The sequence below is a fragment of the Triturus cristatus genome, chromosome 2_1, assembly GCF_964204655.1.
Source record: "Triturus cristatus chromosome 2_1, aTriCri1.1, whole genome shotgun sequence".
Taxonomy (NCBI): Eukaryota; Metazoa; Chordata; class Amphibia; order Caudata; family Salamandridae; genus Triturus; species Triturus cristatus.
The window spans coordinates 233248265-233264364 of record NC_140581.1 but is presented as its reverse complement, the minus strand read 5'-3'; the positions used below and the strand labels follow the sequence as shown (position 1 = coordinate 233264364).

At 40.7% G+C, this 16100-nt stretch overlaps 1 protein-coding gene across 1 annotated transcript in view; it reads left to right on the top strand.

Moving 5' to 3' along the window:
• The window catches only part of CPLX4 (complexin 4), a 243546-nt gene that overhangs the window by 62149 nt on the left and 165297 nt on the right, over positions 1–16100 (top strand). The window contains exon 2 of the mRNA XM_085640703.1: positions 12972–13059. Within this exon, the coding sequence (XP_085496829.1) occupies positions 12972–13059 (88 nt within the window). The remainder of the gene's footprint in view (positions 1–12971; positions 13060–16100) is intronic.

The following is a 16100-nucleotide window of genomic DNA, read 5'->3' as shown; positions in this document are numbered from 1 at the left end:
GGCATCTCTTTTTCAGTATATTGTGCCTTTTCTTGTTAAAACTGACCGGTCTGGTTTTATTAAAGGAAGATTTGCTGATAATAATACAAAAAAGTTTTCCAATATTATTTATCAAGCTACTGTCTTGAAGACTCCTATGGTTGCATATCACATGACACTGATAAATCTTTTGACCATATTAATTGGAAATGCTTGTTAAAAACTCTCCAATGGTTTGGATTTGTTCCCAAATTTATTTATTTTGTGAAACCGCTTTACTCCAAACCAGTATTGACCAAAAATTGCTGTTTACATAGCAGCTGTTTTTTAAAATTTGATCTGAAAAAGGCAGAAAGCAGGGTTTCCCTTTATCCCCTTTGCTTTATGTGTTATGCTTAGAGCCTTTTTGTGAGAGAATTAGATCTAACTCAAAATATTCTGGTTTTAAACAGGGTGAGGAAGAAACTAAATGATCTGCATAAACTGAATGTATTCTGGTCTATATGTCAAATATAGTTTTAGCTATGAAACAATTTTTGGAAGAAATTCAACTGTATTCCAGGGTATCTAATTACACACTGAATTTAACGCAAACCCAAGTACTCCCAGTAAACTATTTGTTATCAATATATGTTTAGTAACACTAATAATCTCTGGTGTTTCTCAAAGATTACATTTCTTGGTATGTGGTTTTCCCCAAACATTAGATAAATTATTACTCATAATTATTTTTATCTTTTCTAAAATTCTAAATTTGCTCTCCCTTTAGTCTCCTTTATTCCTATCACCGTGGGGAAGACTTGAAACTATTTCAATGATGATTACCCCTCATATTTTTATTAAAATGACTTTATTGAATTTCAAAATAACAGCATTAATCAACATATTCCCCATCCCTAAACAATTCCTGCAAGAAGAACTCACACTCTTGACTAAGTATCATATTGTAGTAAGTCACACTTGTTACATAGTACTTCTTTTATGTGGGACAGTCATGTCTAGCATTTACATTAAGCAATTAAATTTCCAGAAGTTTCACCCCGGTGCACTCTCATCAACTTCCTCAGTTTCTTCATGTGTTAATTCTGTTTTGATCATTTACTATTCCATTGCTCCCCCTGATTTCTGTCTGTATATTTCAACTCTGTCTCACCCTACATTGAGTCAAAATCCAAGAAGCAGTTCTTTTTCCCTCTGCAGCTACGTTGGCTTTTGTTTCAATATCCTTCGCATTGATATACATTTGCTTGCAATAACCAATCCTAATTTGATCAACTTGGACATAACTTTAGTATGTTTAATACTAGGCATTAGTCCCAGGAGACCCAAACGTGCTGTTGCTTGCAATGCCATACCCATCAAATTAATGAGATTTTCAACTACTTCCATCCTGGAGTTCAGTATTCCTCATCATTCCCACCACATATGTGTGAAGGGGCCTATTGCTTTTTTACATTTGGGAGAACTCTGTAAGACATTTGGATTCAATTTGTGTAGACATGTAATGTTTGATATACCCTGTGATTACATTTACAGTTTTTAAGTTTCAACCTATTGTGACAAGTGACTTTTTTTGCAGTTAATAAAAATGTCACACCAGGCACGCTCCCCTATTTTCTATCCCAGATATCTTCCCCACTGTGCCTTGAGCTGGTCCAGTTTTGCAGAACTCTTTGGCAGGAGCAGAACATATATCCTTGTATTTAGCCTGCCCTTGTCCTCCATCCCTACCAAAGCCTAGTTGACAGGATGTACGTCAGGCTCCCAAGAAAAGGTTGGCCACAGTGTGCACAGGTCTACTGCAAATCCAGCATTAAACAAACAATGTTTATTGTCAATCTTCCATTTATTGCAGAAAGCTGCATATACCAGCAATCTGCCTCCTTTATAAAAATCACCCAAGTTCTGGGACAACCTCTCCCATGCCCAGTCGGTAAAAATCCTGGTATCTACGGACACAATTCTATACACCATGGGATCAGTTGTTGCATATATATGGATCACTCCCTTCAATCCTAGTGCAGCCCCTCACACTTTGGGAACCATTCTAAAAGGTATAGTTAGCCACATGTTTCCTTTCTAGGACAGTAGAGCGTGTAAACAATTGAGTGGGGTGCACAATCTGTCATAGTATCTCACACACTGGATTTCGCTCCATAGTATCGAACCAGGGTACTACTTACTGTATTTGTGCCACTTGATAGCATGCTCTAAATTTCAGATCTTGCATTACCCTTTTGTAATGTGGGAGCCTAAAAGTGTCCAAGGCTATTTTCACTCTACCTATTCCCCAGTATAATGACTGTAGCAGCTTGTCCAGCCGGTGGTAACACAATTCAAGGATATACATGGGCATGTGCTGTAGCAGATATAATACCCTTGGTAACATAATCATTTTACTAAGCACAATATGACCCGTTAGGAACATTGTGAAATGTAACCATCTATGTATACGCTTTTCAGGCTAACAGTGCACCTATGTTGCAGGTACATCTTTCATCCAGATCAGAATTCCCAAATATCGAAACAGAGTGGTTTGAATGTGTAAATGAAGGGGCTCCTTTCCTTCCCAGAGTCCATAATTTATAGGGTATAGGACAAACTTAGTAATAGTGAGTTTAAAGTCTGACTGATACCCTATTTCAGTTACTATGTCCTCTATATTCCCTCTTGTGGCCACCGGATCCCTGATGGTCCCTGATGGTCAAGAAAATGTAATCGCCATACATTGCTATTCAACTGAATGTCATAGTCTTCATGCCACTGTTGAATCAATTGTGCAAGTGGTTCAATTATTACAGCAAAGGTCAATGGGGAGGAGGGGCACCCTTGTCTCATGCCTCTCTGCAGTGCCGTCCTTCCCAGATATTATATTCCATACCTTCATCGGGGCCATGCTGCCAGTATAGAAGAGGTCGACCTACCTCATAAAATCTTGCCCGAAATCATATGCATCCAGTGTTTGCCTCATGAATTCCAAATCCACAGTATCAAAAGTCTTTTGAGCATCAAGACTTGCAACACTACTTTCCTCACCAGTTTTCGTGGCATGTTCCAGGATTAGAAATGTTTGTTTAAAATTTGTGGTTGTCTTACGTCCCCTAACAAATCCCTATTGATCTGTGTGAATCAGAGTCTTATCCACCTTCGAGAACAGTCTAGCTAGAATTTGATGATCTAAACAACAAGAGAGGGAGGGAAGTAGATCAGGAAACACTCTTAGTCCCCCAGGGTAAGTCTAATCGTAACAACAGAAGAGTGTGCCTTGAAACAAGATATGTAGAGCACTACTAGGAAAAACCAAGTTAGGTTTTTAAAAAAGCCCTCACTCACCAACCTGGTTTGTGACATGCTTCATCATAGGGCTCCACCAGGAGAGGCAGAGTGCCACCCCGGTGTGCTGCAACGCCAGAGTTACTGCGGAGCTGGTTATGAGTGTGTGGTGAATAGTGAGTACGTGAGTTTAAAAGTATCACGATTGTGTCCCGCAAAGAATTTTATTAAAGGCCAATCGGACACAGTAAAAACAAAGTGTAGGACATCAAGCTGAATAAATTGTTCAACAGAGTCAATTTAAGAAGTGGTCGACATGTTTCTGCCTATGTGTTGTGATTTTAACAGGCATTCTTCAGGACCGTAAGGTGTAGACCCCGGCGGTATGGGCGCGCTAAGGCCCACCCTAACCTGGGGTTGTAAATGTGAAAAAGATAAAAAGTGTCAAAAGGATTCCTTTAGGACGCGTATCATGTGGTATCCCTCATGCGTGAGAGGAACAGAGTTTATTTTAAGGAGCAGCCATTAACTGCATCATGGGTCTCGGGAGGGGGGTGATAGTAACAATGGCCCACCGCCTGCAGTGCAATACACCCGCTTGGTGCCTGCAACAAACCCTCAAGTACCGGACCCCGATGACCATTTGTTACGATTAGCTAGAATTTTCGCCAATATGTTTGAGCTCACATCGATCATGGACAGTGGTCTGAATAACTCACAGTCCAGAGGATCATTCCCAGGTCTAAGTAATACCACTATGTGGGACTCATGGAGAGATTCCGGAAAAATGCCTTTCGTCAAAGCCTCTCGGAACATAGCCTACATCATCAGAAACAACAAAATCACTATATTTCTGATAAAATTTGTCTGGAAGGCCATTATTTCCAGGTGCCTTTTCCATTCTTATATCAATAGTAGGCCATTTAATATTGGTTGATTCTATAGATGCATTAAGAGTATCACTTAGTTCTGCAGATAACATCTCTAACTGTACCTCCTCCAACAAGACAGCATTACATACTGTAACTGCTGTGTGCTGACTAGTGTACAGTCTGGGATGGGACTCCTCAAACATCTGGAGGATAGGATACTGGTTGGTGAGAACCTCTCCCTCCTTACTTTTGATTACCTCCTTCTTCTTACCCCGTCTCTCTCGCGGTTTATCAGCCTGGCCAATAAGCACCCTGCTTTATCCCCTTGCTCAGGTTTTTGCTCAGAGTACAATCTGTAATTATATTTCCCCAGACTATCCCGTGCTTGTTCTAGTACCTCTAGCACCACCTGATGGATATCTCAGTCATCCGGTGTCTTCACAGATTATTTATCTATGTCAGCAATTTGGGTCTCCAGTTTACCAATCGTGTCTCTGAGGGATTTCCCCACTGTAAATGACACCCCATACTCCACCCCCAATGGTCAACTTAAAGGCCTCATTTATAGTTCCAGCTTATTTCACTGATCCATTATTAATTCAAAAGAATTCCATGGTGACTTTTCTGATTTTCTTCTGAAACACCTGATCTTGCATCATGCGTGCTTGCAATCACAATTGCAGTACTCATGCATAACATCCTTTCCCTAGCAACTCAACATGGTTCAACACTACAATCAAGGTACTCGGCTATCCCATGGTCTATTGTCTGTTAAGACTTATCATCGTGCCATATGTAGAGCTCGTGCAGCGTTCTACTCTCGGGAATTCCGTAACAGCTTGAACCCATCGAAGACCATATTTAAGGCCCTTAAAGATCTTCTGTCGAAACGAATTTCTTCCCCGGTCATGACCTCCACCTCTCAGTGTGAGGCTTTAGCTGTGTTCTTTTTGGAGAAAGTGCAGGGCATTTACCGGGCCTTTTCCTGTACAAGTCCGCCTTTGGAGGTGGTGGATGTTTCTCCTGTCCCTCTTATTTTGGACTCTTTCCCCCGCTCCTACCTGAGGCTTTTAATAGACTATCCCTAAAGATCAAATCGGGCTCTCCTTTAGATCCGGTTAGACCTGCCCTCTTCAGGGATCAGTCTTTTTTGGGGCGCTCCGCGGTCCACTCCTTGATAAACATCTCGCTGGCTACGGGCAAGGTTCCAGCTAAATGGAAGCGTGCAGTGGTTTCTCCAATTTTGAAGAAACCCTCTCTGGATCCGCTGAAGCCGGAGAGTTATCGGCCTATTTCTTTGCTTCCTTGGCCAGCAAAATTGGTGGAGGCTCATGTCAATCAGGTTCTCTCTGACCATCTCACTCGAGCTAACATCTTGGATGCTACCCAGAACGGGTTTCGTGCTGGGCACAGCACAGAGACAGCCCTTCTTGCGATGGTCGAACATCTGCGGTCGGTGCTGGATGGGGGACAGACGGCGGCGCTAGTACTATTAGATCTGAGCGCCGCCTTCGATACTGTCTCACACCGCATCCTTCTACATCGTCTTGAGGAGATAGGTATTGGGGGGTTAGCCCTTCAATGGTTTCGGTCCTTTCTCGACGACCGGTCCTTCTGCGTTGCCATGCCACCATATCAGTCCAAATTCCACCATCTGGGCCTGGGGGTGCCTCAGGGATCCTCGCTGAGCCCCACGTTATTCAATCTTTACGTGAAACCGCTGGCTGATGTGGTCAAGCAGTGGGGCATGAATATGGTCTCATATGCGGACGACACTCAGTTGGCGGTGACCATCAGCGGGGATGCTGATGTGGATGCCCCCAGGTTCCAGAATGGACTGAGGGCAGTGGCGAGCTGGATGAGTGCCAACTGTCTCCAGCTCAACGCTAAGAAGACCGAGGTCATGGTTGTCGGGAAGGGTAAGGAACTCTGGGGGGACAGATGGTGGCCCTCAGAACTAGGACCATCTCCATCGCCGGTCTCTGTAGTGAGAAACCTAGGAGTATGGTTGGACTCTACCTTGAGTTTCGTTGGGCACACCAAGAAGACCGCAGCGTGCTGTTTTGGGGTTCTTCGGGGCTTAAGATCTGTCCTGAAGTTCTTTGACCCTCCCACCAGGCAGCTGGTGGTTCAGGCAACTGTCATATCCCGTCTGGACTATGCCACTTCGCTCCTGGTAGGGACAAATCAGGCAGAGATCATCCGCCTCCAACGTGTCCAAAATGCCGCTGCAAGAGCTATAGTTGGCTTGCCTAGGTCTTGCTCGGTTTCAAGTACTTTACGATCTTTACATTGGTTACCGATCAAGTCGAGAATTCACTTTAAAGTACTATGCTTGACTTTTAAGATCTTGAAAGGAGTAGCTCCTCAGATTCTTTCGAATCTCCTATCTAGCTATGTTCCGACTCGCCTTTTACGATCACTGGGCCAGGCACTAGCTGTAGTGCCGAGGTTTAAGCTCAGCCGAATAGGTGGTCGGTCTTTTCGGGTGAAAGCAGCAGCACTCTGGAACTCGCTGCCGCTCGAGATTCTTGTGATGGACGATCTCTTTCTTTTCCGTAAAGCCTTAAAAACTTTTTTGTTTTATTATTCGCTATTTAGCTGTTCCCTCTCTTAGAGTTTCCTTCTCAGTGTTTGTTGTGTTTTTACTGGTCATGCGCCAGGACGCCCCTTAGCTGGGGCAGCTGTGCGCAATATAAATAATTATAACATAACATAACATAACAGAATGTATAATATCAATGTTGATTCAAGAAAAGTAATTACGTGGTGGTTAGGGAAAAGAATAACCTCTCCTATCCCTATGTTGTCAGATTCAATGTCTCCATATTATCTTGCAGCATCTGAAAGGATCTTCCCAATGGCCTATCCATTATCTTCATAGGCACCTGTCTAATAGAAAATCAAAATCTCCCATCCATAGTATCTCATAGTATATCATAGTGAACATACAGCATAAACAATTGCACTATACCTTCAAAGACATCCACATAGTCTATATTGGGGGCATAGCTATTCAATGGGACAGTAGATGCCCACACAATTGTCATACAATACCCCTATAGCGTCCATTGACATCTCTGAATATGAGGTCTACTTTAAGTGGGACAAAAAGGGCCACCCACAATACCACCCTTTGTGTCGATGTGAAGCTGATATACCACAGTGCCTCCAGGCACCATTTTGTCTGCAATTTGTCATGTTCTCTGGATGTCAAATGTGTTTCATGCAGCATCATTATGTTCACATGTTTTTTAGATATGCCCATATCCTTTGGAGCATAATAACATGTTAATTCTCCTTAAATTCTAGGATATAGCCATCACCACAATGTCAAGACATTCAATGTATCCTCATTCTGTGAATGTTGAAGGTGCAGTGATTTACCTTTGCCTTCAAAGGGCCTGATTACCAGTAGCCTGTTAAATTCCATCCGGTGTGTAAACCTTGGAATTACGAGTTGCTAGGTATTTTAACGCATCCGCTATCCTGGGGTGGCGCCATCCTCTATCCTCTATGCCGCCATCGACAGGAACAATGATGCCTCTGGCAGGAACCTAATTCACCCGTCTTCTTGGCTGGCAGTGGTCGCCCGTGTTACTCTGTGCAGTACTGCCCGGCAGCTTCCCCGGGCATGCCACTGTCTAGGCTGTGGCCCTACTCACCACTGTTCAGGCGCCGCGGTGCACCATTCATCACCAACCACACCCCCACGAATGCCCAGGCTACCGCTGTTGGCTTTTGCATCTGAAAGAAAAGCAAGGGGAGACAAAGAGGAAACAGCAATTGCGTCATGCTGAAGCTTCGGTGAAGTGTGTCTGCTTATGCAGCCATCTTGTTTCCTCCTTACACCTCATATTCTATATGCCATTTTCAGGCTTCCCTTTAAGATATTGAACTATTTCTATAAACAACTTTATTCCATGTGTTCTACATTTGTCTTGAAAAGTAAGCAGCCCCACCCGCATTGCTATATCTAGACCACAGGAGGTGGGTGGTGTAAGATTTCATCCTTTCTAATCAGACAGATGTGGAGATCTCTGATTTTAAAGATGGCACTATACTCCGATAAATGTCTTTTGAACGCTTCCTATTTATTGATTTTCTTTAAAAAAATCAATTGGTCATTTTTCACCTCAGCAATGCTTTATGAATTCTCTTCTTTGGCACAATATACGTATTAAAATATATAATATGTATGTTCTCTTTAAACAATGGAAGGAAAAAGTAATTCTACAGGTATTCCAATCTCAGAATAACAACGATTTTCCTACATTTGCTTTTATGCAGAAGAAATATCAATTACTACTTTTCCAATTGAATATAATCTTATTTGTGATTTCATTTTCGTTATGTTTTCAATGGACATAGGTCAAGATGTACAAAACATATTTCCAGTCACCAACGGCCTGGTTCGTAGAATTGGGACGTTTGCGACCAGAAAAATGCTTTTTCAATTGTACAAAAAGCGATTTAGTAACTTGTTACTGAAGCGCAATTTGCATTTGCAATTTGGTATTTGAAAGGGGTGTGTTTTGGGCATCCGTTTCAAATGCAGAATCAGTATGGTATGTAATACTGTTTTGCGACTGAATTCAGGTCCAAAACAGTAATTCTTTACCACCATTTTAAAAGTAATGGTAACGTCTTTGAGAATGTTGAAAAAATATTTTTTAAGAGCATGCAGTGGTTCTAAAGACCACTGCATATTCTTAAGCAATGAAACTCCAAAGTTTCATTATTTTCTTTTTAAATGTATCCTGTTTTTCCTAAAGGAAAACGGGCTGGAGTTAAAAAAACAAATTGCTTTGCTAAAAAGCAACAATCACTGACATGGTGGTTGGTTGACTTCAGCAGGCCGCCATCCATGTGAAGGGTGCAATTTCTAATGGGATGCAAATTGCGACCTACCTCCTTAATATTCTACTAGGAATTGCTAGGAATTGCTAGTCGGGAAAAACAAATTCATACATTGGAAATCTCGATTTCCCTATTGCGATTTGGTGTTAATAACCATTAGGAAATTGGTATTCCGAATGATTGTGCACCTGGCCCATAGTTCCCTATGCCCTTTGATTCTATTTTTCCCTTACCTAGTACAGCTATTAACATTGGAATGGATCTCTTCCTTAAGCTGCCCCTATATACAAAAATCTACTGCAACCTGCCTGGATTAGACCTAAGACTAACATTGAGCTACTTTGGGAAGAATATTTGAATGTATCTTTTGCTGTAGAACTTTGGGTTATGTTATATCTAAAATTCTTTAAAACACCCAGAGCAGCAAATGTTACTCAATCACTGTTGTTTGTCTATAATTCAGCTATACTTATTCCAGTTCATATTAATACATATGATTAATCTGTCTCTTCTCTTTACTGGCCTTGTGCTGATGAAATTGGCTCCATAGTTTGTACCTTAATTTTAAACATTAAGGGCCTTATTTATAAAGGCCTTGCCCTGCTGTTGCATCACTTTTCAGTGACGCTACGGTAGCGTAATCAATGCGCCACACTGCGCCCTATTTACAAAGTGATGCATCTAGGCAGATAGGTAAATTTGTAAAGCCCTGTGCCATATTATACCTGCGTCAGGTACAATGTATGCAGGGTGGGTGTTCCCCCATAAAAAAGCCTTGTAGAACACCTACAACTTTACTCCGCCACAATCCTTATACCTGCTTCAAGCAGGCAAAAGGAGTGACGCAGTGCCTTTTACATGGGGCTCATGCAGTGACACATTGCTGGAGTTGCGTCAGGTTACCGACACACTCCAGCAATGCGTCGTTACTGTGCCACCAGATACAACAGGATTCCTAACGTATCTGTGCAATCCTTGCAACATGGATCGCCGTAGTGTAAGTACGGCACATCCATGGTGTCGCAATGAAAAGTCATGCATCGCTGTTTTTTCCAAGCGATGCAACACTATTCATAAATGAGACCGTAAATCTCTTTGGAGTTCAGTTTGGTTTAAATGTTCCCAAATGTTCAGTTATGATTTACTATTTACTTTTTCCACTGTTTTATTAGGCTCATTATCCTTTCATGCTGATTACTCCACTAATGTTCTTTCTTTCTTTAATATTCTAATTGCAATTGCCTTTAAAGTGATTTTAGCTTTTTGGAAGGATCTCTCCAAATTATCAGTTTTTGCTTGGTGGAAATGTAGAATTTAAACTGTTTCTTTTACTCTCCCCCCAAAAATTAAATCGGATTTAATCTGGCTACCTTTTACAAACTTTGGGGCATATTATAAAGGAAGGCGTTAAAAATTATCTGGTGTGAACATGGGCTTCTATTGGAATTCTCCAGGGCATATTATCAAGCCCATTATCGCTGTTTTAGCCGCAGTTTTCTGCCGCAAAACCGGCAATTTTAACGCCGTCCTTGATAATATGCCCCTACCTTTCTTCTCACTTCACTTCTAACTCTACTATATCTTCAAAATAGTTTGAATCTGCTTCCCTTTTTCCCTTTTTCATGTTTGCCATTTTTTCCTATTCTCTCCTTACTTTTGTTATCTCTTTTCCTCTTTAAAATCTTTTTATTATAAAATGTGCTTGATTCTAATTGTTCAATGCTTTTGTGTACATTTGCAATTAGATATTATTGTGTCTTTGCTATGTATCTTCTTGTTTTGTGTTTTTAAGCTCAAATAAATTGCTTAAACTGAAAAAGTAATTGTACTTGGCAAAATACACAACCATATTGTTCAAAAATTGCTTGGGATGAGATTCCTTGTTGCAGGATGCCACTACTTGATTAGAATAAATGATTCCAAGGTAGTTGTGAAATATTTTATTCCAGGCATGTAATAAAATATTTCCATCATTCTGCCTTCTATGAAGTCAGAATGCACCTACTATGAGAAAATATTTTACACAAGTAAATACACAAATTGAATACTCTTTTATACAAATACATGTTTACATGTCATAATAGATATATGTTGCTTTTCATGCCCACTTATTCACGTCTCTGCTGCCTCGGGTTTTAATATTTGTGACAAAGTGTGAAAGAGTGGGTGTATTACACAGAACTATTTACAAAATTGGTGGCAATTGTGACGTAACTTCCGCAATAAAATACGTATCATTCCAGACTGGTAAAATAAGATGCACTGGTAATAGGGATTTTGGACAGAATATTGCCTCGTTATTGGTGGTGGGGAAAAAAGACCACTGTTGGCGAAAGCATTAGGTTAGGTGAAATTAAATTTCTAGGACTGAACTCTTTTCATGTGAGGGTACCGACTAAATACAGGTAACGACTGACATATATTGGACTGGGGACTGTCTGGTGCTGATTTGACTCCCAACTCCCATCAGTACAAAATTCAGGTTCTTACTGACCTGCAGTGCTCTGCTGTATCTGAACGGTGACACAGAATGCTTTTTTAAAGTCCTAGATTAAACATATAGAAGTAAATATGTATATGCAGTAGTTTCGCTAAATGTCTTCAGCTCTGAGCTTAGTGTTGTGTCAAAACCATAACCAGCCACCACTACCTGATTGCCCAAAGGGACCCCTCCTGATGGACAGTCACATGCATGATCTTAGTAAGCTCGATGCTGGTGGGCGGAATGCAGAGGTGTCAGCCACAGAGGTACCTAAACCTTTACTACTCGAGAAAGCTAGATTAGTGGGATTAGATGACTCAATAATGTTATTGCAATGGTATTTGTTTCGAGTGTGTCTGATAAGTTTTTTTTATTAGAGACAATGTCATCTTTGTATTTAAATTTGTCATGTACGTTTCTCTGAAAGCGTGTTCTAGTTGTTTATAATTCTGCAGCACTGGACCAGGGTCTAGCTGGAATATTCTTCTGCCTAGGGGTTTATTTTAACAGACTAGTCACATCAAGTGCATAGATGATCCAGTTATTGGCTCCTATCACATCATTCCCAATTTAGTTGGAGACACCCGGTTAAGACGCCTCCAGTATGGATTGCGTCACTACCCGGTTTAGTGGAATTTTACACAGGCAAATGTGGTTTGTGAATATGGAATTGTGGAATGACCGTATTACACCTGGATGAAATGTTTCCTTTTGAAAACTCCGGGATGGGCCTCGGGGAGCTCCACCAAGGTCCTATGTGTGACAGTGGGTGTACATTATTCATTTAGTTATATTGGGGTTTTGTACAGTGATGACTGCTGCATCGAGGCTACTTCAAAGCACTATACACTTCAGCTACAGGAGCAAGGGTTTTGAATAACAGAAATGCAAAGAAATGAGAGACGTGGCCCATATATTAGCTGACACACTTGCTTCACCAAGTCTGTGACATGGGGTCAAACACTGTAACAGTTGAAAGAACTCCTACTGTGTGGGATTTCATATACCCCTCACAGGTAGTGTTCTATCCTGGAAATGCTTTCAAATGTACTCTTGTCAAGGGCTGCAATAAGTGTATTTCCAGAGTGCAAGTGGGTGAAAGCATACCTAAATTAGTTCAGTGGTAGGGGTTCATTTATGTGGAAAAATACTTTCCCTGGGGAGAAACAAAAGATGTAAGCTGTGCTGATGCACATTTGCGTTTTATTTCAGTATGTAGACTTATCTACCTTGTGTAAATTCTGCATGCCTAATGTTATGCATTTAAATAATTCAGGATAACTGTGACTTTTGCAGTTTTCCATGAGTACGCCTGTGATTCTTTGAGAAATCAATAAAAGATCAAATAAATACAATTTTCAAATTACAATAAAAGTTTGCTGTAGGCCTATGCATAATCATTTGAGATCAATTCTTGAAATGTCCATTCTAATAGGATCATAGATTCTGTGTCTTGCAACCTGTTTAAAATCATTACAGTATCAGCGTTCTGTTTTTACCTACAGAATGGAACGGGATGCAGCATTTGCTCAGAAGAAAGCAGAGAGAGCAACACTTCGTGTTCACATGAGAGAGAAGTACCGGCTTCCACAGGTATATAGCATACGATAATAAAGCATATGGATGCAGGTAGGCTGTTTAGTGTGCTCTTTATCTCCAACCAGCACTTTCTTACCTACCTGAGCTATTTCTTAATGTATGTCTCTCATAGGGAGCCTCTATCGTTTAGTTCAATTTCTGAAGCTCATAACCCACTGCTATGACATAGCAACAATTGATAACGAAACTGGTCACCCACTGTTGATTTGTCATAAAGGCCTTCCAGGCCTGGCTGACAGGCCTCCTTGAGAGCCTGTCAGCACAGCACTGCCTGTCTGCTGTGAATGAAAGCAGAACGTGCAGCTGTAGGAGGGGGAAGGGAGGCAGGAAGGGTGGTAGGAGTTGGTCAAGGATGACAGGTAAGGTATTTTTTTTAACCTTTGGGACAGGGATATGTAACAGAGGCCATGTCATCTGTGGCCCCCCCATTACTCCTTTGCTACTGCGGAGCTGCTGAAAGCATTGACAGATCATTTTGGGGGCCATACTTAACATAGAATGATGGATCGGTAGAAAGTGAATTACAGAGATTTTTTTATATCTCGGAGTTCTGAGTGATATAGGCAACTCGATGTTTCACTCTTGTTGTCTAATTGATGTCATTCAGCCTCCCTCAGTGAAAAACATCCCCATAATACACTGTTGACCATCCATAATTCTATACATCTTTTAGAGGTTGCACACAACTAGTCTAGAGGTTCTCTTTTCCCTCTGATACATCTCGAACAAGCCTCATCACTGGGCATTCCAGAATGGTACTTTCTTTGATGGTGTCAGCTGGAGTTTTGAGATATACTGTGACATCATTCAGTGGAAGGCCCTTTAAAATTCACATGTGGGAGTGTTCTATTTGTAGATCTTTGGAACAGTTAAGATATCAACTCCCCGTAGCTCCATAGCCATCAGGACGGCCTCAACTCTGCTCCAATTTAGAAAAGAGTTGACGACTTACCTCTTTAAGTAACACTATATCACCATTCACTAACCGTCCACAACCCAGCTTCCTCTCCCAACAGTCGTTGACTTTATGCTTGTCTTTGACCATGTACAGTGCTCTGCAGCTTTTTGGCTAGGTTCGCATATAGAACATACATGCATTAATTCCATTAATTTTTTAGGTCGAGCATTCGAGACCTCTTGTAAAGACTTTAGTATATACTTATATGTGTATGTACTACAATACAATACTACAATAAGGAGACAGGTGTTCGTCTGATGTGTCTAGATGATCTCGCTAATTACATGACTGATCTCTCAACAGCATGTGATACAGTAGATCATAGGTCTCATTATTCTTATGGACGAAAAGTGGTTAGGGATACAGTCCTGACTTGGAATTACGAGGCATTTTTGTAGACATGTGATCTGGGTTATAAATAGTGCATATTTGAAAAGAAATAGATTAGAAAAATCAAACACTGCTCGTTTTTCATGGACCGCTTCAAGCCTGGTTATTGGTGGGACTTAGAATAGGTGGGATTTTAGAAATTCCGAAATAGCAAGAGGCTAAGAGCATTTTGGATATTCATTGGGAAACGTTTTCAAAAGTGGGGGTCAATGGTTGAAAAGCATCTTTCTCACCTGCTCCTGCACTTGGTTCTTGAAGCCTTTAAGAGGTGTGGTTGAGCGGTATGGAGTCGACAGGACAGCTAGTAATGTTGGATCTAGGCCAGATGCTAGGTGTGTGTGGAGTGTTTTTGTTTGTTTGTTAGTGAGGTACAGAAACATGAAGACCATTATGGATTGCAATAGAAGCCAATGCAGGCTTTTCATGTGAGTGATTATGGATTTGATCTTATTGAGGCTGAATATGACCGAAAGTGCTGCCCGCTGGCATAGTTGTTCTAAGATCATGGACATTAGTCTTTCCTGCCAGTCCAAGTTGCTGGGGTTCATTTTTATTTATACTTAAAATAACATATTCAAGAACCCTGTTTACTTTTATTTCGGTAACTGCATCTTAGAAATAGCAATGCCAGAGATAATAAATGATAAACCAGGTGTAGCAGATGCTACCCCAGGCTACCCAAAATTGACATCCATGGGTGAAGTTTGTTTGATATGTTAGTATTTTCTTGAATCTGTGCTGACTTATGCCTTGCTAATTAATGGTCTGCATCAAGTTTTTAGTGTGTTTTTAGTGTTTGTGTTGCTATTTTTGTACTATATTTTTGTATGATTTTGTCATAGCATAAAGAAGGTTATAGTTCAGTTAGCATTTTCGAAAATGTTTAATGAAATATATAAACTATAGGATAACCTACATAATATGCTACATGTAGAGCTAGGATTATGCATTGCTGGACCTTTTGGACATTTGCCTATTCAGACCTAGTGTCCGCTTGTTATTGCTGAGCTACAAAATACTCATTTCTGGATAAGAGGACATTTTGTTATATTGTGTTCTGGTAGTGCTGTCACTTAGTCGTTCCTCTCTCTCACCAACCCATATCCAGACAACAATAATTCATTTAAATGTTTTTGCATTGCTTATGATGTACCAGTATATTTTAATTTGTATTAGACTCCTAAAAATTGATGAATACAGTATTCACTTTTGTAACAATCTATTTTCTTGCTACATTTACAGTGTAAAGGCAGAGATTCGAATAAACAGGTGAAGCAAAAGCAACTTAGAGACATAACCAGCATTTTATCGATTCTAATAAAAATATATGCAACTTATTAATATTCAAAGCCTTAAATCCAAAAGACACGAATGTATGTAATGCAAAGTGTTTGCAGTTCCACTGAGTGATTGGTCCAAACATCTTGCATACCTTTTACTCAGAAGGATTTGCAAACAAAAATTACACATGTAAATAACAAAGGAAAGACGGAATTTGAAATATCACTACAGGGTGTCTAATATTAGAAAGCAAACCACAAAATTAGCATCTCCTATTCTGACCATGTGCCATAGTTAACCTGAACCGGCTCCCACAAGACAACTATGGTCAGATTTCATTATAACGTTTATCCGATTCCTCACCGGCTGCCATTTATCTCGAAAGAATGTCTATGCCTGCCTAGAA